At 39.8% G+C, this 25,866-nt stretch overlaps 1 protein-coding gene across 2 annotated transcripts; it reads right to left on the minus strand.

Moving 5' to 3' along the window:
- Positions 1-10,530: 10,530 nt before the first annotated feature.
- LOC137265277 (immunoglobulin superfamily member 10-like) lies at positions 10,531-22,760 on the minus strand. 2 transcript variants are annotated; one of them, XM_067800636.1, is made up of 11 exons: positions 22,612-22,760; positions 20,709-21,002; positions 20,294-20,412; positions 18,703-18,928; positions 16,683-16,910; positions 16,089-16,208; positions 15,065-15,195; positions 14,328-14,559; positions 13,396-13,508; positions 12,370-12,604; positions 10,531-11,792 (listed from the first exon to the last, which is right to left on the minus strand). In XM_067800636.1, coding segments are annotated over exons 1-11 (1,815 nt in total). In that variant the 5' UTR covers positions 22,727-22,760; the 3' UTR covers positions 10,531-11,790. The 2 variants fall into 2 exon arrangements, with proteins under 2 accessions (XP_067656737.1, XP_067656736.1); XM_067800635.1 differs by having other exon boundaries at positions 20,294-20,427; positions 22,612-22,743.
- Between the last annotated feature and the right edge of the window lie 3,106 nt (positions 22,761-25,866).

The raw sequence follows: 25,866 nt of genomic DNA on the forward strand, positions 1-25,866 counted from the left end.
GCTAGGAACTGAACCCGGGTCTTCACTGTGACAAGTGAATGCTTTGAACACTACTGACCACAGACCACTGACCACTGTGGTGTCATCCCAAATACTACCCAGCATCTGAAGATGTGGAGTATCTGCATTTTAAGTTTACTGGTTGTATGATAAAAATATATCCTGTGTTACAGGTTGTCTACTCTGATGGTATGGACGCCTTTAAATTCCTGCATTTATTACATGGTCTGGTAAAAGGGTTTCAATGCAGGCTCTGTTAAGCAGAGTTTGTTTTCTGGAAGCTATTGAAGATGCCATTTTTGTGATTTTACTTGCATTGAAATCCTAAAGTCTTGTGATGTGGTTGTGTTGTACATAATTGTTGTTGTTTTTGTCATGAATGAGATCTTGATAGTAGACGGTAGATAATCATGGTTCCACAGATGTGAATTTGAATCTTTTAAATATTTCATCTACTCAAATGAGTTCACAGAGGTCTTGACTTGAATTAGTTTTAGTGAGGAGGTATTCATGTTTCAAAGAAGTTTGGCCTGTTTTGGGTCCACTTAACATTGATGAAAATAGATATTATGGTGTTCATCTTTACTTTCAGTTAATTTCTTGAGCAGAATAATCACCATTTCCTTAAACTGATTGCAACAATAGCAACATTGTACTACTTTTTGTTTTAAGGTTGTGCATTTGTCATGGAACCATGCTTGACATTTCTAAATCTTCTGCTAATGTTGCTTTAAGCATGTTTGCAAGGTTTGTGGTAGAATGCCCATTTCATTGTCTGTTTTGTGGTTTTCTACCCGATTTTGTTGTCCTATCGGTATAGGACAATAGGTTTTTTTAAACCAAAACTTGTAATTCTAACATAGGACAAATTGAAAATCAGATCATTTTAGTCTGTAAGTTTTGGGAATTCTAGAATTCTGTATAATCCTTTCTGTGTAAGGGTCAGCAGTGTTACATTGCCTTGACAATGATGTCTTTTGTCATTGCAAACTGTTGCTATCGTGTTATAATATGAGGCTTCAACAATATTATTGGAAGGATAGTTTCAACATTTAAATGATGTAAAACAGGAAAAGCAATATATGATTTGCTGCCACTTGGAACATTAAAGTTTTCTTCATGATAGAAAAATCCCTGGAGCACTAAACCTCCATGTTATCCTCCAGCATGCAGCAGTTCTTGTGAGGACGATCACAGACTGATTTCCTCAGCAAAACATGCATCATACCTGTTATAAACATTGGATCTAGTTAACGTAACGTCTTGCCAGTATTATACTGTTGATGTCATTTCTTCCATCGTTATTATGTCAAACATGAACATTGTATGTCTATTTAATTAATTTTATTTATTCTGTAACTGGGACTGTAGTTTCACGGCCTAAATTAATGATGTCTGTATTTGTTTGTTGGCCGATTGATCTCATTATATTGAGAAGTGTGCTTATGTGCTTGTATGCCATTAGACAATTTAAGCACCATTTGCCAACTTCAAGAACATTTACTACGCTTACTGCAAATCCTAGAAAATGTGAGGTGACATGGGGTTTGACATTATACTTAAGAATGGTCTCTCATATGACGATATGCATGTGTGTATGTGTGGTTACATGAAGACAGACACATTATACTGACTGTGCTGACCAGTCCTTGTTTTATCCATTAATGCTGAGCGTTGAGTACTATATTTTAACGTCTTGAAATGACGCAGCAAGGGATCAAACCCACAACCTTCCACTCTCTGGTTGGACACTCTCATCACTACACCACATAGGTGGTACCTAGAAAATGTGTACAAGGAAGCGTTTCTCAATGAATACTCCCAACATCTGCTGTTCCATCTCATCTTTGTTGAATGTTAGATGTTTGTGAATGTCTTTTAAGAAAGTTGTCAAATGTAAATGGTGGTCTATTTCATTTCTCGGGCCATGAATACATTGCCACTTTACACTCTTCAGAGAGGTGGACAAAGTATGTGATACATATTACCACTTGTCAGATTTGACTTTTGTGAGTGCCACTATGGCTGAGGAGGTTAGATTGCTGGATTTGTGTGGTGTGTCTGACTCTGAGAATGTTGGTATGAATTCCAGAATAGTTCTACTGGCAAACAAAAATGCGTTTTAGCACTGACCTGACAATTAACCTTTATTAGCATGTAAGTGTGCCACCATGGGTGCTTGCCATTGTAAGCGAAGGGGCCTCAGTTTGTCTGCGATCATTTGTAGTGCGATGGGTGAAGCGTGAATCTCATAAGCAAGGCTCCACACGGAATCAATTTCATTGTCATGAAATGTGTGTGCACTAGCATACAGCTGCTGTATCTTTCACTAAGCAAATGGGTTTGCTCATTGCAGTGCACCGCCAACTTCTCGCTAACGCGTGCTCCAATCCAGTCCAACTTATCCTTGTTTGCCAGTAGAACCTGTATTTAATTGAGGAGTGTAGTCTCAAATACACTATATGTTATAGATGGAACTTTGTGTCAGAAATAATTGTTGACTGGTCAGTCCCGTCTTTCAGCCAACTGTAAAATGATCTGCAGATGGATGGATGAATCAGTGTGCTTAATGGGATCTGGGAAATAGATCTAATGAACATATTATGTGTGTAGATCTTGAGGTTCTTCAGATGTACATGTAACCTCTCTTGGCATTCTGTGGGTGAGATCAAGGGTTCAAATATGAGATAGTACAGATAATCTACTCAAGAAATTGATTATAAGGCTTGCCATGACATTTCCTAGTCAAACTTGTTTGTTTTTTCTTTCTGTTGTTTTAATTGCATTATTATTATATTGCAGAGAGTCATATATATTTTAAATTCAGGTATACTTCTGTTTACTAATGTTTCATTTCAGCACAGAAGGTGAAAAAATTCATTGTTGATATGTGTATATATTGTATTGATATTGTTTAACGGGACACTGATCTAGAGCAATTCTGTGGGACTGGTTGTTACTTTTCTTATTGTTTTTCATCCTGAGACTGCCTGTATAATATCCCAGAATTCTTGACAAGATTGTGATCTCTTCTGTGCCGTTGATCTGTACATTGATCAACAAGGTGGACTTGTCTGAAAGTTGGATGAGCTTATGAAGTGGCTTGTTGGTCTGTCATGACTGCGATGCAGACATGTCAGAAATTGAGATGGAAATTCACCTGGTGATACACACACCAAGTTGTACAAGTGGTTTAAATCTGGTTTACAGAATGGTTAAGAATAAGACAAAAATCAATAATATTCAAATCTAATGATATTTTGTGTAGTATGACTCAATTTTACATCATATAAATTTTTATCTTGATTTTACTAATGTATTTCACACAAACTGAAATTAATTATAACATTTTTGTTCAGAATGAATTCCATGAAATATTTTTAATTGTTGATAGGAGTTCTTATCTACATCATATTTTAAACATAGACCTTTATTCAACATTCACGCTTCAGCTTGTTCTTATCAGTTTTAATGCATCAAGATTTGTGCAGAAAATATATGAAGGTCAACTTAAGGCTGTTTTTGCGGTATCTTCCCAAATGTCACACGCGTCGATTGTCAGACGGCTAATTAACAGATTAGTCATCGTTGGCTAGTCGAGCATTAGTTACCTGTTTACCTTTCAGTCCACAACAATAAAAACTTAGCAAGTCCCAGGAAAGTTTTAATAATCTTTCCTCTTTTATTATTTACATCAAATTTTCAAATGAAAAATATGGTGATTTGATCATTTTACATCACAATCTTTATAGTTAATGTAAGCACCAACTTCAAAATGTTAATTACATATCTTGTTCCAAAATGTAAATACCAACTTTATTACTTAACAAAAGTATAGCACTATTTACTATTTACATATATGTCAGTCAGTAACGGAGTATTGTATCCAATAATTACAGCACTATTCACTCTACATGCACTATTTACTATTTACATATATGTCAGTCAGTAACGGAGTATTGTATCCAATAATTACAGCACTATTCACTCTACATGCACTATTTACTATTTACATATATGTCAGTCAGTAACGGAGTATTGTATCCAATAATTACAGCACTATTCACTCTACATGCACTATTTACTATTTACATATATGTCAGTCAGTAACGGAGTATTGTATCCAATAATTACAGCACTATTCACTCTACGTGCACTATTTACTATTTACATATATGTCAGTCAGTAACGGAGTATTGTATCCAATAATTACAGCACTATTCACTCTACATGCACTATTTACTATTTACATATATGTCAGTCAGTAACGGAGTATTGTATCCAATAATTACAGCACTATTCACTCTACATGCACTATTTACTATTTACATATATGTCAGTCAGTAACGGAGTATTGTATCCAATAATTACAGCACTATTCACTCTACATGCACTATTTACTATTTACATATATGTCAGTCAGTAACGGAGTATTGTATCCAATAATTACAGCACTATTCACTCTACATGCACTATTTACTATTTACATATATGTCAGTCAGTAACGGAGTATTGTATCCAATAATTACAGCACTATTCACTCTACATGCACTATTTACATACAGTCACAATCACCTTCACAGTTCAGTAGTTTTAGTCTAGTTTCAAGAGATGTCCTACAGCATCCAGGAATTCAATGGATGTCAGAGGAACATTTTCCTGTGCATGTCTTGACGATACATCTCCAGTGTGTGGTCAGGCCTCTGGTCTTTTTCTTGGAGTATGTGAACCCATCAATACTTGCTGGGTTTCGCTCTGAGACCGAATAAATTCCACTCTGCGTATGCCAGCCATAGCATCGATATCGTACTGACTTTAGAGTTCATGTTATGTATCACATGTGAGATTCAGCTTGATTCAGCGGAGAACTTTAAACCAGTTACTCAAGTTGATACAAAACAGTTTAAGCTTATTTAATAATGTTTACTGCATGCTACATACTTCCTGTATTCCATATAGTTGAACAAACTACAACAAAATCACATGCCTCTCCACATACTGATCAAAAGCAGCCGCAACAAAAACAAAAGAGTTTAATCTGTTTCAGTTAACAAACTTGAGCAGCTGGGATCAGCCTACTCACCCTGTCCAGAGTTTGCAACAGTTTATTAATTAGGAGGTAGGGCCAGGCAGTTACACTGGTTACATTGACTGATTTGTCTAATGAGTGAGCCGTCTGACAATTGGAACGTCTGATGCTTGGGAGTGAACCGTTTTAGCCATCCAGGTGAAGTGCAATGGTGCAATGCTGTTTTTCAAGTTGTCATGGGAACAGAAATTCATTGTGCAGATTTGTCCAAATTATACTTCAGTCATCATCATAATAACACATGCCTGAGCATGCTCAAAGCGCACAAGTTGATTGTTACTACCATGGTGGTGTTAATGTATGAGTCTTTGGGCATGCCACAATATATGGCTTAATGCATGCAGCAATATCAGTAAAATTCCTTTCATAGCAAAGTGAAAACATTGATCTCCAAAGGACACAGAATACTATTCACCAAACAGCTGTTTGCCTTTTCAAACATTCCCTATTTCTTTTCATCTCATATTTCATGATTGATATTTAGTACTAGAAGGTACCATTACCAATCATTTTAGTTTCTATTTTGCCCTTGTTCTTTGTGAAATAACTCTGAAAGTATTATTGTTACGTCGCATTTAAATCAGTTTAATTGTGACAACATTTGTGTTCGTATATTGATGTATAAACTGGTCAACCTTATGTAGATTGTAGATTGTGATATATTCATTCCAGGGCCATTCTATTTTAGTGTTTTATGTTTACATATCAGTGACAGTTTAATGACTATCAATGAATTCATCAACATCTGTGTCAAGATTGCAAGCGCCTACTGCAAACATTTCTGATTTAAATTATATAAGGTGAAGACATGATGAATAAACTAATTATGAATAAACTAATTATCTGTTTCTTGTATCTGTCTGTATGTGATCTGTGACTGTTCAGAGATGACAGTTTTATTTCTTGCATAATTGCACTCGGCAATAATCAAGCCATATGATGGCGGTTTGGAGGCTGGACCAGATAATTCAGTGATCAGCATCATGAACGTCGATATATATGCAGCTGTGGTATGGTGACCTGCGAGCCATTTCAGGGCGTCACCTGATCCCGTTAGTAGCTTCTTACAACAAGCATGAGTTGTTGACGACTGGTTTTATTCATTTTTCAGTTTAGTGACCTAAAGGGGTTTAAAGATTTTTTAAAAGCCACTTGGCACAGGGCAAGTAACTTTTTGAAAGTACTGGTAACTTGTCCTGGCTAATTTTCCATTTGATCTGATGTTTATGATCATTATGATGAAATCATGAATAAATCAGTGTCATGATATATGATGATGGAAAATGAAAAAGTGGAAAATGACCAAGAAAGATAGCACTGCTATATTATCATCGCGAAATTTAATAGCTACATTTTGAGTAGATATGAAATGAAATCCAAGTTTATTTGCAGCTTTAGACTATAAGTTAGCCAACGAGCAATTAAGAAACCGTTATTTGATTGCCCGAAATGAAAACTGACTTGTCCCAGGCGTCGGGCAATGGGACTTTTGACCCCCCTGGACCCAGTATGTTGTTGAGTGCCACAAACAAAACAGTAAATCTTAACAACGACCACTCTACCAATTAAAGATATCTTTCCCAAAAGTACTCATGATCAGAATGTGCTTTTGGACATCCGATGAAACTGCAGGATCGTCTTGATTTACACAAACCCAGCTAAGCTATTCCTCGTTTATTTTCTCCAAGAATTGAATTCAGTGCTCGTATATTGTAAACGCAGTCTTCAAAACCGTGAGGCCATATCTGTACATAAAAGTGACCCTGTCATCTAGCACTGAGACAGCAGCTACAATCGTCCTTCAGGACATGTTGGTAAACGTTTTAATGTCCATTATTTGATGCCGGTCAGTCCATCTGGAAGCCATATGTTAATCATTCCATGCATCAAATAACAGCAGCAAACAATCAGTTTCCGCTGTTAAAAGACTAGGTGAGAACACTATATAAAGGGTCCTTTAATACAGTGCCCGTTTATACATATCATGTATCTCAATAAGTTCAGAAGATACACTTGTGATGGAAATTTAAGCCGATACATCCAATCAAAAAAATTTTTAAGAAATGTTGTGCATTGAAAAAGCAGCAATATGATACCAAGTTATCAATGAGATAGATGCAGCTGCTAAAAGTAACAACTGTAAACTCTTTTGGAAAACTGAAAAACGTGCTGTTGGGAGATCCTGTTCCAGGAACTCTTTTTCACCCTTGTGTGTGGTTTAAATACTTTAATAATTAAAACCTGATGTTGAGGTGAATGAAGATGACTTTGACAAACACGCGATGATTGTATAAAGAAGCATTCTTGTGATGAATGCCCTGATGCTCATATAGCTGATGAGCTGCTGTCAGATGAAATTTCTTGTGAGGAAATCAAGCAGGCAATTCAAGATTTAAAGCAAGGAAAGCCCCTGGATCGGACGGTTTACCTGCAGAAATTTTCTTGTGTTCTGTTGATGTTATCATTCCGTACCTGAAATGTTTGTTTGATGAAATAATGGACACTGGCACATTTCCAGATGCATGCAATCTGGTGATGATTACACCTCTATATAAATCAGGATCACCTTCTGACCCTTCTAACTATAGGAACATCTCACTTTTAAATGTATCTGGGAAAGTGTTCACTAGCATAACAGAAAGAAGACTTCGGGTATGGCTAGATGTTAACAACCTTATTACTGAAGCACAAGCGGGATTTCGGCCAAAATACTCAACAACAGACAATATATTTACTCTTCAGTCTCTTTGTACAAAATATCGAAAGGTCTCTTTTACTGCGCATTTATTGACATTATATAGATAGACAAAGGTTACTATATCAACTACTTATTAAAGGGTTTCATGGTAAATTTTACAACATTCTTAAGAGTATGTATACGAGGGTGAAATCATGTGTTAAGACCATGTATGGTGTCACACTCATTACCTGTACCAGTAGGGGGGTCGCCAAGGCTGTATTCTCAGTCCTGTTTTATTTATCTTCTATATTAATGTATTAGCCAGCTGTATCCATACTGATTGTTCACGTGGTATTTTTGTGTCTGATGAAATTGAAGATATTATGTTATTGCTGTTTGCAGACGATATTGTTTTGTTTGATAACACAGTCGTCGGTCTTCAAAAGCAGTTAAATGTGCTGGAGTGTTTCTCTAAGAAATGGGGTCTTGTTGTAAATTTAGATGTTACTGTATTTAGAAATGGGGGCATAATAAATAGGTACGAAAGCTGGACATTTTATGGCTCCCTTTTGAAAACTGTTACTTATTATAAATATCTTGGATTGATGTTTTCATCAAGATTGAGTTGGTCGGCAGCATGCAAAAATCTTGCCTCACAGGCTTAAAAAGCAATTATGCCACTTTTAAAGTTATTTAGGAAAAATAAATATATTTCTTTTTCGTCAGCATGTTCAATATTTGATTGTAAAAAATCGCCGATACTCCTATATGGCTCCGAAATTTGGGGGTTAAGTATTTTGAAGTTATTGAAAAAGTCCATTTAACTTATTTTAAGACGTTTCTGGGAAAAGTGAAAATTGCTTCAAATAAAGCTGTCATAGGGGAAACATGCCGCTACGCATCGTTTGTTTCTAGCCAAGTAAGAGTTATCAAATATTGGTTAAAGTTACCTAAAATGGATACTTGTCGTTATCCCTATCATTGTTACCGTATGTTAAAGAAGCTCGATGATAATGGAAAACAGTGTTGGGCTTCAGATGTTCGACACCTTCTTTTTCTGTGTGGTTTTTCTCATGTCTGGATGTTCCAGAGTGTTGGTGATATTTAAACAAAGACTTAAAGATGTATATATTCAAACTTAGCATGAATCTATCTATACTTCCACCTATCTCAGCCACTATAGTTCCATTAAATCAATATTTCAGACTGAAATGTACATACATAATCTTCAGGACAAATCACTAGTAAGAGCATTGTGTAAATTTAGAACATCCTTGCACACTTTTAAAATTACCTCGTTCCGCCAGAGAAAATGCAGTGCACTTAGAGATGCTGTTTGTACAAATCGTAAGTCATTTGATTTAGAAGATGAGTTACACATATCATTTAAGTGTGATAAATATGCACAGTTAAGGTTGAAATACTTTCCCGAATTAAAAACTATTACCTGCTGTCAGTGGCAAATAGCGTAACCTCACTAAATATCCATAGTGTGCGTTCTGTTGCTTTGTATTTAAAACATATATTTAAAATCCACGAAAGCTGTTCAAAAGTATAGTAACACGTGACTGTTTATGCGACAATCAACTTCAGTTGTACCATAGGCCGGGTCCCCATAGGCCATGTGGCCAGTATTACTGAATAAACTATCTGTCTGTCTGTCTGTCTGTTTATACAGTGCCCGTTAGTGACAATACATACCTTAGCAGTTTTTTAAGATTACAAGTGAAAGCCCCTGTAGTTGAGAAAACAAGATAAAGAATTATAATAGCTACAACTCATCATTTCGCCGCCAACTGATTTGGAAAGGGCACGGAAGCCATCAAATTTGCAGGAAACGTTTGTGGTCATATGAAAAACTGTTGTTTGAATTCCTTTGACCAGTATACTTGATGAACGTACCTATGTTACAGTCAATCTGTCAAACCAGTCATCTGGTTAAATAACTCATGTTGACTCACAGGAGAGTCATTTTCAATAGTTGGGAGTCATGAAAATTTAATATTTCTTTATGAAAATCAAAAGGCAAGAGTTTTGCAAAGATTTTATTTTGTCAACTGCCGAAACGCGGAGCGGAAAACTATGTATTCAGCGGCGTACGTACGTACGTACGTCCCGAGTATTGTTAACGGGCGATATCTCATGAACTGTTCTACCCAACATCTTTAAATTCGGTGACAGCCTACATTGGGGGATTACGCAGACACCAGTCAGTTTTGGAGACCCTGACCTTATTTTCAAGGTCACCACGACACTTTGGCCACTTTTCAGATTCTTGTTAACGCGATATCTCCTGCACTACTGTACCCAATATCTCCAAATTTGCTGACGGCCTGCATTGGGGAATTACGGAGACACCGGTGAGTTTTGGTGACGTTGACCTTATTTTCAAGGTCAATGTTATCAATATTTCATTGTCCTTTAGCGGCGGAGGACATTGCCATATTTGGAGCAAACACTTGTTTTGTGTTGTATTGTCATTAATATGATTTGAATTACTGTCTCTGGAACCATTTTCCAGCTTTGTAAAGTCAAATCATCATCAAAACCTATCATCGTTTGCTTATCAAATTGACTTATGGACCTGAATTCTGAGGGTCACCCATAAAATTTGCGTCAAGCTTGACTCGTATATTTTGAGAGTCTTTTGCAAAATGTTTTCGTGGGACATGTAAAACCCTGCAAATGACTAAAATCTGTGACCAATCATTTGATCAAGTGCCTAATCGGTTATGTTAAAAAAAGGAAACACACAAAAAAATAGAGTGAACACTTTATTTATCTAGTTTCAACATGAAGCTTTGCAATACTTGTTTTGACAAGTGAGGTTTGAATGACACTGTTTTACAGAAGATTGTTCTGGCATTTCTTGGTTCCACATCTCTTGCTAAGAACACAGTTAATACTTTACGGAACCCTGGTCTCCTGATAAAGACTTGGTTCCAACAGCAGTACGAACGGATACTGAAGTTTCAGTACTGACTTCTGATAAAGTTTCTCTGGGCACCACTTCATTGGGACAACATTCAAAACAGTAGCAGTTGATGGCTTGACTAAAATTGCTCAGGCAGTCAGTATAACTAGATCATTTCAGTCATATGACCAAGTTACTGATTGTTTAAGTAATTTGACCAAATGACTGAAATTTTAAAAGCCATTTGGTCAAATGACTGGTTTGACTGACTGTAACATATACCCCCATAACTGCCACCATGACACATTTATGTAAATAAAAACTTGATCCTGGAGTATTTGAATGCACTTGTCTTATCCAGTATACACAAAAAATGACAGCGTGTGTGTGATAAAGCAATGCAATGCATGACGTAATTTTTCTTAAGCACAAAAACATGACTGCGTCTACCACTGAAACAGCATCTGGTGATATTGCTGCCATGCACACCTTGGAAGAAGCCATTCAATCAGCTGCATGAGGTTTTTCTCTTCTAAATGTCGCATGTGTTTCACTCAAAAGCTGGTATTGACAAGGCATACCTATGAGTTGACTTGAAGATAGACTACACGGAATGACGTACTTGAGCAAATGAAAGTTCAACCTATCAAAACAAACGTATCCAGTGTCAAACATATGTCAACCAGTGTGGACAATATGCTTGAGGGAATATCTTCTCGCACACGGTGTAACAGCAAAGTCACATCTCTTTCTTCAAATGACTCTTTCTTCTAGCAGCAGTGAAGTCGTATTTTTGTTCAGTTTAATAACATGATTTTTGCCAACCTCGACGGTGATGTTCTAATCTGCAAAACACACATGAAGTGTCAGTATACATATATTACTACTTCTGTCTTAAGCCTGCAGGTGAGGATGACCCTGAGATCCCCTGCTGTCGAGAGTCACTCTCCCAACTCTCGTGAGCCATTCTTCACTGTCAGTTGTCAAGTCAGCTAGAAGGTCGGGCATCTTCGGTTCCCAGTAAGGAGTGTAAGTACCAAAGGTGAAGCCAACGTCTGTGTTTAAAGTTCCTCTATCTGGTTACCATGGCATTTATAACACTGTTTCCTCTGAAAGGAAATAACCCGACATTTAATACAGCGAGCTGTTATGATGTGACAGAGTTGGGGTTAGTTTTACGCCGCTTTTACAATACTCAAGTATCACGGCGTGAATCAGAACTTGGCTTCACATATTGTGTCCTTTCGTTAGACATATCTTTGGCACATTTTGTCAGATTTGTGCAGAAACACACAGTCCAAGTCATCACTTAAACCATAAAACTATCTTCGCGCTATAACCCTCTTATGTTGGACTTCAAATCCAAATATTATCAGGAAGCACTTGTAGTAGAGTCGCAGTGTTAGAAATGGGTGTGATTTCTTTTAATTTTATAGCGAGTGAATAAGTTTTACGCCGCATTTAGCAATATTCCTGCTCTATGGGTGCGGTCAGAAAATAGTGGAGTCTGGACAAAGCAATCCAGAGATCAGCATTATGAGCATCGAGCTACGATACATGTGTCAACCCATTCAACGAGTCTGACCACCCGATCCCGTTTGTCGTTTCTTACAACAAACACGGGTTACTGAAGATGAATTCTAACCCGGACCTTCACGGGTCTGAAATTCTATGGATTAAACTTACACTGTCGAACGCGAACCCGTAAGTAACCTTGGTCGTAATCCTGTCCTCCTCCATTAGACCAAACACAGAGGTATTTTCCTTGATCAGAAACCTTCACTCCATCTCTGAATGAATACAGGCTCAAGTAGGTTCCAGCAGTCTCCCAAACAGGGTCAGGGAAACCAAGGGAGACAACTGCCATCCCGAACAAAGACCTTGTTTCGTCGCTGTATCCCTCTTCGACCTCTTTATACCACTGAGGGAGAAACTTGCAACTTGTCAACAAAACCACAAGAAATGTAAGAACTGATGCTTTCAAAACACCGATTTGCTTACACTAGCACGAATCTAACTATGTCCAGGAAAAACCATCCAAGTATACACATATCCATTGGATGTCATCTTCCCCAGGCAAAACTGAAGAGTTAACTAACTATAAACGTAGACTCGTCACTGTTGGACAACTAGGTTGTCCAGTCAGAATCTCGAAACGAATTCGATATCCGGTCTCTGAACAATATGGCGACCGCCGTACAAATTTTGGTCGATTCCGATATTTGCAGAGCATTTCTACCGTCAGATCTGTCACTGTGATAAAGCCATATTATTTGCCAGGTAAGACCCGTTGTATCTGATAACATGCTAACCATCGATTACAAGCTGATAAGTACAGTTTGATTGGTCAATAGAAAGAATGTACGTGTGACGTAACTCGTAAACACAGCCGAGTTCGGCAAAGATGGAAACTAGACTTCCATGTCAGTTCCCCAGGTCACTCATTCGCCTAGGGAATATAAGCATCTTGATAGGGTGGAGAAAATTTATTTTCAATATTTCTAAGAACAAAATTAGGTAAAACACGACTATGAAACACATTGTTTAGGTAAGTCTAAGTTTCACAAGCCATCACTCGAAACGATAGCGACTTGTATTGCTTAGAAACAGTGGTTTGAAAGTCATATAGGTGTATAGACCCTACCCTGGTAATACTGGACATCATACTGAAAGTGTACAACAAACACTGCATACTAACTATGCCTGCACTACCTGCACAGTGGGCGTGTTGTCGCTCTCTGCTCGACACTGTAAAACGCTGTTTTCACCGACAGTAACACTCCTGTTCCCCATGAAAGGAGCTATGACACGGGGACCAACATTACCTGTAACACAGAATGAAGACAAGTCGTTGTGGAGGTTTCAGTATGTTGAACATGTTGAACGTTCATATGGTCCATTAAAACATGTTCAGTTCAACTGCTGTAAAAGTCATGACACAGGTTCACCCTCGAATGGGGAGAAGGGGTTCATACCATTTGTACACTGACAATCATGAACGTTTAAAATATGTCCATATTGGTAACACATTCCATTGCCAACACTGAGGGAAACTGCAATGTAACCCCAAAGTAGTGTCGATTCTATATATTTTCTGTCATGGAGAACGTGGAAGAAGATTTACATATGTCCAGAATGCATGTTGTTTAACGCCGCACGTTCACGGCATTGAAAGTGTTTACAGTGACTGTCGCTTTGCATATCGGTGAGACCCGTGGAGATCAGGGGTAGAGTAGGTCTTCAGTAACCCATGCTTGCCATAAAAAGCGACTATGCTTGTCGTAAGAGGCGACTATGCTTGTCGTAAGAGGCGAGTAACTGGATCGGATGGTCAGACTCGCTGACTTGGTTGACACATGTCATCTATTCCCAGTTGTGAAGATCGATGCTCACGCTGCCGATCAGTGGATTGTGTGGGCGTGGACTCGATTATTTACAGACCGCCGCCATATCGCTGGAATATTGCTGAGTGCGGCGTAAAACTAAACTCAACCCATATCACTGAATGCAAAGTCTGTCTTTATCCATCGTTTTACTCATCGTATCACAATTGCGTAGACCGATGCTCATGATGTCAGTCATTGGATTGTCTGGTCCAATCAAATATTTACGGTACCTGTGTCATCAAAACGTCAGTTACTCACGAGGCAAGACAGTCAGCGTTGTTTCCTCTCGGGCACCTGACTGCACAACATAGCACAAATATGTCCCGGCATGCTCCATGCTGACGTCATCTAACTGAAGTATATTTAGATGGTTCATCTCGTCGCGTGACCACGTCTCGCCCGACCCGACGAGGCGGTATGAGATGTAATCGATGAGAAGAGTGTGCCTGATGTCACACACAGGCACACTGGTGTCTGGCTTCACCAGCCACTGAAAAAAAAGTGAAAAAACCATCTGTTTTTCTATTTTATGTTTGTGTTGATTGCCCCTTCTCTTCTTCTTCAAGGCCTTAAGTGAGTGTGTGAGATGTTTTTACGCCGGATGTAGCAATATTACAACAATATCACGGAGAAATGGGCTTCACACATTGTACCCATATGGGAAATCGAACCCGGGTCTTCGGTGTAACGAGCGAAAGCTTTAACCACTAGGCTACCCCACTGCCCCATCCGTTTTGAGGGTAAGAGGGCATATGTTCACAACGTTTTCAACATCAACCCAGCAATATCACGACCTGGAACTTCCGATATTGGCTTCAATGACATTGTACCAGTGAGGAGGACTGAACTGGGATTTTGACATGACGAGTGAGAACTTTAACCTCTTGGCTTCCCTTGAACCATGTTTTTCGGTTGCTTCAGAATGAGTATGTTAGTGGGTAGGGTTTTGCGATTCTAGCGATATTGCAGCAATATCATTTCCAAAGCATACGTACTGCAAATAGGGGTTTCTTTTCACCTCTGACATGGCAGTATATGGACACGCTGTCTCCTTCCTGTACCGTCACGCGTCGAGGGGTCAAGGACACGATTGCAGACTGTGACTTGCTAGCCTCGTTGTCGTTTGCTTGTAATGTGAAAAAATGGGCACTGGTTTCAGGCAGAGTGACTGTCCTAGACATTTTGATTCAAGTCTCTTGTTCAAATTTCATGCCGTGCTTGTCTAACAATGTTCTATAGTTTATCAGATTCTTTAAATATTCAGGGACTGTGGCAGTTTCAAAATTGGCGTTTCTTTCTATATGAACACAGCTGTTCCAATATCGCTGATAAAATATGTTTTGAGTGTTATTTACACTGTTACTGACATCCCTTAAATAGTTGCATCACATTAACACGGGCCAACAAAGAATGAGGATCCAAAACTGAAATATCACCATGTACAACCCCGACGCCCCCCCCCCCCCCCACACACACACCCACCCACACACACACACACCCCCCCCACCCACCCCACCCCCACACACACACAAACAAAAAAAAACGATTTAGGATGTAGACTGTGACGATGACATTAATCAATTTTAAGCATGGTTAATGTCAGATTGTAAACAATTCATCACAAACATGAACATTTTTTCAGGTTCAGAAACATATTCGAATGCATGACAAGCGGATCCTTGCAACAAAGGGGTATAACTCTTCACAGTATGGTGTAGCACTTTCTCCTGCCATATATCTGTGTCTAACACCATCGTCCTAACTTTACGGTAATACATTATATTACATATTAAAAGTCACACGTGTAACGTAAGGCATGACAGGTTTTTCCTGAGGGACCACCCGTTGTCATCACTAATTGTAGGGATCTAGTCATGTTCCTCACTCGTTTACTTACTATATGTTGAATCAGTGGAGCTAGTTTCGGAGACTGGTTATTTCCTGGCTTTGACTTTCCATGGTCATGTTTTCAGATGTCACTGGGGCATTAGGTTGTCACATTAACAAACACATACTCACCGTTTTCTTGAAAGGTCACAGTGGCTTGTCCATACATAATGGTGCTTCCTGTTTTGTTCTGTACCAGACAATTATACTGCCCACCTTCACGGGCAGACAACCAGTGGCCTTGCACAAGAGCTGAAAGTTACATAAATAGGAATTAACTTTATCCTACACTTGACAACTGCTTTTATGCATGGTATTTTCAATGTTAATATTATGGACATTTGTGAAACAAAGCGACATTTGCCGGGAAATTGTCCTCCAACAGAGAACCTATGTTGCTGCAGCTGTAGAACAAATACGATCCATTTGAACTAGCGAAGGAAGGCAGAGCTAGTTTAAAAGCGTGTTTCAAATCAAATTAAAATTGAATTAAATTACATTAAATAATTGACAATGTAAAACAGCTACAAGTTGTACGTTTCTTATTAGCTTTTTCAGGATTATTTTTCGGAGGTTCGTTTCAAATGTCGTGGTTTCCTTGGCATTCTCATCTAGTCAGTAAACTCACTCAGTTTTATCAGTAAACTCACTCCGTCTAGTCAATCAACTCACTCCGTCTAGTCAATCAACTCACTCAGGCTAGTCAATAAAGTCAATACGACTTACGACTTATAGTCATGGTGCTGCTTATTTCTTCAACACAAGCATCGACGACTCGTGACTGGTTGAGGTGATGGAACACAAACACTTCCGGGTCAATAGGTTCGCCCTCCTTCTCCCACTGGAGGTAATATCCCAAGTCAAGGGGAACCCGAGCTACACACGTGAGGGTGAAATTTGGCGCGCTGGTTGAAACTGATAAATCCTCAAGCTCATCTACAAAGGCTGGTAGACCTGTGAAATACATTGAATTTGAAACGTTGGTGAAATATTGGTGACTTCTACAGTTAATAAGATCTTGTTGAAGTTGGTACTACTAACAGAAGATTGTAGCGAATTGTTATGAACCGGCCACGTCTTCTATGGTGCAGATATCAGAACATTCCTGGGCATTCACGGATCTTATGCTGAACAGCAAAAGAAACGCAGTTTTTGTTGAGTTTTAAAATAAAAGACATAAATATGAACGGCTACTTTTATGGGATTTCATATTTTCGAAACATGCGTTTCTTTTGCTCTTCAGTATACGACCTCCACTTTGCATCTCAGACTAGGACTGATCATGATAATGGCACTGATGATACATAGTCATAACTGAACATACAGCAGGTTTAAATTTGACTACGTTCTGAATACTTTGAGTGAGTGAGTATTGTTTTACGCCGCTTTTAGCAATATTCCAGCAATACCTCGGCGGGGGCAACAGACGTTGTACCCAAGTGGAGAATCGAATCGCAATCGAATGTGATCAGTCTATATATTGCTATGTAAGCTACAGCTACAGTCCTGTGTCTTCCTGAAACATAATTTCGGCAGCGCTACAGTTGCGGTAGGGTATCCCAAGGTGACAGGCATACGACAAAAGAAACACGTGAAGTGGGTACTGGTTTCCGGAAGAAGGGCAGCTCTAGTCATTTGGATTCAAGTCTCTTGTTCAAATTTCATGCTGTGTGTTGTCCAACAATGCTCTGCAGTTTATCAGATTCTTAAAACATTCAGGGCTATTGCAACTTCAACTTGCATTTCACTCTACATGAAAACGACTGTTTCACCAAATAACGTAGACACAGTGTTCAAACATTACTGATAAAATCTTGAGTGTTCCATGGTGTTCCATTCATGGCCATGGGCGTTCTCCAGTTTGTAATGTGACGGATTTGACTTGTTGTTTTGGGGTTTCTATTTGTATCAGCAACACTACATCCATATTGAGATCTTCAGCTGATGCAACAAATGAGCACTGTATGTTGCTTGTGGATCGAAGATCTGCACTGAATCAGAGAGACAGAATATCTGTAGATATCCGACAACAAAGGGTAAAATGCTGAGTTCGGAAACATTCAAGTTGTACCACATTTGACTGATGCAGCCCGATGTTACTGACAGCGAAATGAACAGCCAATATCCAGGAAAGAATGTATTTTCACCGACCTATGTTTCTCGTAAAAGTCGACTAGGGGGATCGGGTGGTCAGGCTTGCTGATTTGGTAGACAATGGTCATTGTATCCCCATTGCATAGATCGATTCTCATGACTTCAGACACAGGATGTTCTGGTCACGACTTGAATAGTTACCGATCGAGGTAATGTCTGAAATATTGGTGAGTGCATCGTTAAAAAACAACGTACTAGCAGACGGCAATGAAATATCTGCCCGAACAATCATCCACTGTTTGTCGTAAGAGGCGACTAACGGGATCGGGTGGTCAGAACTTGGTTGACACATGTCATCGTATCTGAGTTGTGCAGATCGATGCTCATGATGTTGATCACTGGATTGTCTTATTCACACTCGCTTTTTTACAGACCGCTGTCATATAGTAGGAATATTGCTCAGAGTGGCGTAAAACTCACTCACTCACTAACATATTGTACTGATTTGGGAATGAAACCTGGACCGAACCCGTATGACAAGCAAACACTTAAACTGTTTGACCACCACTCATCCCAAATGTACAAGACATTTTAGTTGACAATGTCATAAATAAACGAAAAAAAAGCCAACAAAACCAAACCCTGTTCCCACCTGACTGGGGTAGCACTTGTACAACAGTACTGTTGTAACCATAGCCGAATGTGTTGGCAGCAAGACACACAATTTTCCCATTGTGAGCCCTGGTCACGTTCGGCAGACGTAGGACGTCGTCGTTGTGTGCCGTGCTCTCCAGGACGACGTACGACTTGGAGTGCACTGACAGGATGCTGGTTGGGTCGTAACGGGAGGTGCTGTTAGCAGGAACCTCCAACAGCCACTGAAGGAACATAAACATGAACATGAACCTGGAACAAGGAACATCCATTCTGGATTATCTACCGTATCATATACTTCCCATCAAAAGTTTATACTCACAAGCGTAAATATCTCCACTTACTTCAAGCAACTGTTCTAAACTGAATCTTGCAAACTATTTCACATTTTTCTAAGGTATTGTTTACGCATGAGCTGGTGTATTGTACAACAAATTCGTAACCTTGATCACAAGATTGATTATTTGATTATTACCTTGACTTCAGCAAATGATAAAGTGAAAAATGAGTGGAAAAACGCCGTTTGTCACATACACGATATTTGCATATGCGTTTAAGTAATTCCATGCATCCTCGTGCATTTCATCTGCATAAAGGATGCAGTTGGTTCCTCTAAGTTAGTGTAGAATGTAACCATTTATCAGAAGTCAAAACTGAAACTTCAGTATTCCTTTCTACTGTTGTTGGAGCCGCGTCTACACCTGGAGACCACCGTTTTGTAACGTGTAACGGTGCTGATAACGGAAGATTTGGAACCAAGAAATACAAATGCCATAAGAAGAATCTCATTTGTCAAAACAAACAATGCAAAGCTCTAAGTTGAAACTCAATAAATTAATGTTTCTTTTTGTTTTATGTGTGTTTCAATTTTTAACTTAAACGACACTTGGTCAAATGAATGGAAAAAAATTAGTCATTTAATCAGATGACCGAGAATTTAAACTTTTGACCAAATGACTGATAGATTTAGTCTTTTGACCAAATGACTGATAGATTTAGTCTTTTGACCAAATGATTGATAGATTAAATGACTGACAGATTTAGAATTTTGTCAAATGATTGATAGATTTAGTCTTTTGACTGAATAGATAGAACTGATAGATTCAGTCTTTTGACCAAATGACTGATAGATGTAGTCTTTTGACCAAATGACTGATAGATTTAGTCTTTTGACCAAATGATTGATAGATTCAGTCAGGAACAATGCTCGTTCACACATTCAGCTACTCACCCAGTCTTTCACTAAAGCACTCACTCACTCACTTGCTCACTCACTACACTGGAAGGTCGGGGTTAGAATATTAGCCTTTGGTTTATCGTAAGAGACGATAGACGGGATAGGGTGATCAGGCTCGCTGACTTGGTTGACACATATCATCGGTTCCTAATTAAGCATATCTATGCTCATGCTGTTGATCACTGGATTTTCTGGTCAAGACTCGTTTAGTAACATACCGCCGCTGTATAGCTGGACTATTGCCGAGTGCAGCGTAAAACTAAACTCACTCACTCACTCACGCACTCCAAATCACCCAGACACGATGAGAGACAAGGAACAGCGTTTGTTAACTCACCATCACTTATCCTACCTGGATATGGGAGTTGAAGTCTGACTTGTAGTTACACTTGAACACCGCCGTGTCCCCGCACCTGACCTGAAGTTTAGGTGGCACCACCGTGATAGCTCTGGGCTGCAGGGGCTGGGAATCTGTCAGGTAACAGTCTACATCTTTACTATGGAGTGAGTGAGTGAGTGAGTGAGTGAGTGAGTGAGTGTGTTAGTGAGTGAGCGAGTTGAGGTTTATATTTAGATTGTATATTCTGATACCTGTTCTCTGAACACGTGTTAAATATAGGATTTATTTACTTCGAAAACGAAAACTGTACAGTTCCGATCGTAAATACCTATGTCTGGTCCTCGTGTTGTTATGAATACAACGCCGTGATCTGTACAACAGCGGGATCAGTACAACATTGTAAGTGTTCTCGACGTAAGACTCTTACCAACCACGGAGACTGTGTAGGTCTTGGTGATTTTTCCATATCTATTGGAGGCGCTACAGATGTAATCTCCGGAGTCCAGAGAGTCCAGATCCCGGATGGTCAACGCGTTATGATTCAGTCCAACGCGCATACGAATTTTTTTCCTATCTTCCACCACCTCCTCGTCATATCGATACCACGTGACGTCGGCGGGTGGATTGGCGGACACGGAGCAGCGCAGGCGCAGAATTGCACCCTTCCGGCTGATACTTGTTTTCGTTTCACTGCCATGAAGAAACTCTGGTGGTTCATGACCTGTGTGGAAAAAAGTCAAACATACATATCGTGGTTGAACATTGAGTGAGTGAGTGGGCTTAGTTTTAAGTCGCTTCACACATTGTACCCACGTTGGGAACCGATCCAGGGGCTTTGGCGTGACGAGCGAACGCTGTAACCACTAGACTACACCACCGACCCCTTGAACAGTGAGGGAAACAATAAACTACATAAAAGCAAATATATTTATTCTTTCCAGATCTCTTCGCAAGCTGTTTTTGCACTGTACGTGGAAATGAAATGTAGGTACTGTGATGCCTTATTTATTTCCCTCAGTATATTTACATGGCGTCGTACATAAGGCTGTTAATAATATGTGACAGTAAGCATGCAAATTAATCTGAGCATCACTGGACATCATTCATCAATGACTGTAGACGCGCAGCCTCTACAAGTAGTTTGTGTGAGTGAGTTCAGTTTTACACCATTTCAGAATTATTAAAGTATCTTGACATCAACGACGGTGACTGTGTGTGCACTCGTACATGTCCTGTGCTGGCGGAAAAGATTATCTTCACATCAACGACGGTGACTGTATAGACTCGCACACATTCTGTGGTGGCGGCAAAGTTTCTTGACATCAGCGACGGTGACTGTATAGACTCGCACACGTTCTCTGTTGGTAAAAGTGTCTTGGCAACAACAATCGTGAGATGTTTCCTTGTACATTGTATTATGACTTCAGGAGCACTAGGGAACAAATAACTACCATTTAGAGGTACCCAAACCGATGCACCACGTCGACTGGAAACGGTCACTGTCTGTTTATATTCCTTAAATTCATTAAACAGTCATTAACAAAGAACAAAATGCGACTTCCACTGTGTACTAGTAGCAGTTGTTTTTCAACTGCTTGGCTAGAACCTGGCACAGTCGATCGGTAGCCAACTGACCCAACCGTCCAATCCTGTCGTTGTTACCACCGCATGGAATACACAGATCTGCAGGCTCAGTTGCGAGGTCGTGAGATCACGTTTGTTCAGCTGTAGTTTGGGCAAATACAGACGTTTGTTCAGCATGTCAAGCTGCAGGTGAGCTCAAGTCTTGGCTCAAACACAACTTCAGAGCGAATGGATATTGTTTTACGCCGTACCCAGCACAATTCAAGGGTCATCAGTATAACAGAGTCAGGATTGGACAAACATAATGCGAAAAGATCGCCGGGGTTAGATGACAGTGTAACTACATACGGAACGCCAAACTCTATCTCTGTAATGAACCTGTTGCCTGTGAAACACATGCCACCTTCACATAAGGTTAATATTAACACGTCTATAACTATTCAGAACTAACTGGGCACTTTGAACTGGGCCTGAATTAACCAAAGGAGCCTTCTCATGAAGCTTTATGCATCCACATATAAAGTGTACCGGAGCCTTGGGTTTTGTCTGAGACAACACGTGTTAATTCAACTCAACAATTACAATTTTGTTCTACGAAGGTAAGAGCCGCTTTGGATCAACAACACACTAATTATACTAAATACCATCAAAGAGAATCACGAGTACTAGGCTGGGAACTAGTTTCCACCTGAATTGCATGCCCGTAATTTTAATTTGATAAATTAAACAAAGACTTAGATACATACCTTTCTGTAAAACTCCTGACACTCCACAAGTAGACAAAATTACATATATAACAACAACACGCAGGTCCATTTCACAGGCAGTCGAGGGCGAATTGAAGTCGTCATTCGCCAACATGCGTCTCGTTCAACTGAGGACATTTGACCTGATTGGGCCACTTACCACACAGGAAATTGTGACTTCATGTTATAATGTTTCAGCTAACTGCGTGTCACGCTGAATATCTCACCAACAGTCAGTGTGCTTCGTGGGGAACGGGTTAGTTTTTGTCGCCATTGTCGACTACTGTTTGGGTTATTTGTGGCCGAGGTTGAGCTCCGGTGTGTGTGGCGGTGGAGAAAGGGACTACAATTATTCAAATCGTTTGAAGTGATATAACATGGGAACGGATATAGTAGAGTGAATGTCAGAGGGACTATTGGTACGGACCTGACCGGCCTGCTTGATTTGGAAAATACGTTTGGAGGAATGTCAGGTTGAACGCTGTATGAAAGCTGTAATTTACTAGGGGCGCTTCTTGCGTTTACGGGAGGTCAGGTGGCCTAGTCGTTCCATTCCTCACATGGGTACAATATGTGAAACCCATTTCCGGTGTCCCCCTCCGTGATATTGCTGGAATATCTCTAAAAGGGGGTAAACAACTATACCCTCTCAATCATGGATCACGTGTAACCGAAAGGTAGCGGAGTGGTTGAAGCCTTCGTTCGCCAAGGTCCGTGTTTGATTCCCCACTTATGTGCAATGTGTAAAGAACATGTCTGGTGTACCGTCGTAATGCGAAATACGGTATGCATATAAACAAATGAGTTGAATTAACCCTGGTTTACCTTTTTAATACAATGAATACTATGCATGACGAATTTACCCTGATGACAGTGTGGTCCTGTGCATACAGATCAGGTCACGGATCAGTTAACGTCGAGCACGGACACTCCTTGGATGGGTGATTGTGTTTTAAAACTTGCCACGTGAGAGTTTCTAGGACTCCAGTCCTGCCTCACAATGAAGCACATGTGATACATGTGGTCTCACCTTAGGCAAGTGAGTTTGTTCCAAATTGCCTCTGTTCACCCAGCAGAAAATGGGTACCCGGAAGGATAAGGTCGTGTACATTCTAGCGCCTACCAAGCAACCAGTATTATCCGGGGTAATAATAATCACATACTGATTAAGCGCCGCGAGCAATCACGTGATATTTGGAGACTGTGCGCTCTAGAAGATGACTTAGTACTATAATACATACACGACATTTCTGCCGATGTAGTACGTGCGTGCGCACGCGAAAAACGACCGTATCAATTGTTCCGAAAAATATGTTCGTGTCTCCATCATAGAATCAAACCGAAAACTTCGAATGAATCATTGCAACGTTGCATTTAATACGCAAGAACTACGAGTAGTATAGGGAATGATAGTCCGAAAACACTTTTCAAAAACCCCTCTAAAAAGCCTCATTTACTAAATGAGGCTTTGGTGGGACCATTAGCTCTTGCTATTATTGCCCCTACTACAAAGCCGTGGCTTTGTAGTAGGGGCAATAATAGCAAGAGCTAATGGTCCCACCAAAGCCTCATTTAGTAAATGAGGCTTTTTAGAGGGGTTTTTGAAAAGTGTTTTCGGACTATCATTCCCTATACTACTCTACGATATCGGCAAGATGTGAAATGTTGCAACTCAAACTAGAAACAACATTCTTTCAAATCATCGCCATTTCAGTTATTACTTAAAAATGGATCATTGATTTTTCTTCTCTAATTCTAGAGTTTTCTTGCTTCTTCGTTTGAACATTTATTTTTCCAAAATGTGTAGTGATTTGCTTACAGACATACTAGAGAATGACACGTGTGTTCGAGTGTTGAATCGTGTAATGTCAAGAATGACACGTGTGTTCGAGTGTTGAATCGTGTAATGTCAAGAATGACACGTGTGTTCGAGTGTTGAATCGTGTAATGTCAAGAATGACACGTGTGTTCGAGTGTTGAATCGTGTAATGTCAAGAATGACACGTGTGTTCGAGTGTTGAATCGTGTAATGTCAAGAATGACACGTGTGTTCGAGTGTTGAATCGTGTAATGTCAAGAATGGCACGTGCCGATTAAACTACCGGGGACTACCGTGAAGATTTTGATGCCAACATAGGAAACAAATTCATTGGGAGGCATTTAGGAAAATCAAGTCCAGTCCGAACCGACAAGGGACGAACATTAACCATTTGAACATAAACATACATGCCACGAACAAAGGTGACATAAAAGGTGATATGGTTTGACCGCTGGTGAGCAGGATTCTGGCCTTTCATTGACATGCAAGCAAGCCAGTTCATGTTATACACTTTGACTGACTCAAGAGAATGCGTAAATTAGAATAAACTGTGAATTTATGGAACTGTCTCCGAGAGATACCTTCTATTTATTCAATAGTAAGCAACAATGCAGTACGATATCGGCCTGCTAATAGAGACAGGAATCTTAATACATCTGCGTGAGTGAGTGATTTGGATTTTACTCAGCCCTTAGTAATATTCCTCTAACATCGCATCGTGGGGCACCAGAAGTGGTTTCACACAATGTTCGATGTAGGGAATCGAACCCTGAACCCGTGTCTTCGGCGTGAGGAGCGGTCGCTTTAACCACTAGGCTACCCGCCCCGAAAGCTTGAAGAACATTTGCAAGGAAATTATGTTACTGCCTTGATAAAGGATATACTGTGGAAAGGGTATGTTGGCAGTACTATATACATATTTGCACGTGCATTCCTTGCCTTGCTTTACCTTTCTTGCTGTGGGGTAAATGTCACGACGTCAGGTCACACCTGTGTTGTTGATGAAGGTTTGGACATTTCAGCACGCTTGTCAATACACTTAACACTCAATGTTGAAGACGAAGACATCGTTTGATGTCAGAACAATATGAGGGAAGCATCGGCATGCTCGAATAATGCAAGCTTCTCAAAATGAAATGTTGCGAATGCACCAAACGCCCCCCAAAACTTTGTAAACACAGCGTGGTACCCGAGTCACGCGTTTGGTACGGCAGAACGGTGGTGGTCGTTAAATGTCGACAACATAACAAGACCACTTAATCACCGTTCAAGCACGACACCATCCTTTCTGAACAGACACCAGTCTCCGAAATGACCTTACGGCTCAGAGGCTCAACCCAGACAACATGGAAGCTTCTTTATGCAGCTGGCCTAAACTCAAACAGGGCATCGCATCGCATCCCACTAACCATTCGTCACAACGAGAGAGTATTTTG

This window comes from Haliotis asinina, chromosome 15 (assembly GCF_037392515.1).
Source record: "Haliotis asinina isolate JCU_RB_2024 chromosome 15, JCU_Hal_asi_v2, whole genome shotgun sequence".
Classification (NCBI taxonomy): Eukaryota; Metazoa; Mollusca; class Gastropoda; order Lepetellida; family Haliotidae; genus Haliotis; species Haliotis asinina.

Bases quoted from the DNA above. Each gene is read 5' to 3' on its own strand.
- LOC137265277 (XM_067800635.1), bottom strand. From the start codon at position 22,726: ATGTTGGCGAATGACGACTTCAATTCGCCCTCGACTGCCTGTGAAATG. The intron at 21,003-22,611 runs GTATGTATCTAA...TTTTCCACACAG, and splicing joins GTCAGGAGTTTTACAGAAAG to GTCATGAACCACCAGAGTTT. The intron at 13,509-14,327 runs GTGAGTAACTGA...TCTGTGTTACAG, and splicing joins AACGCTGACTGTCTTGCCTC to GTAATGTTGGTCCCCGTGTC.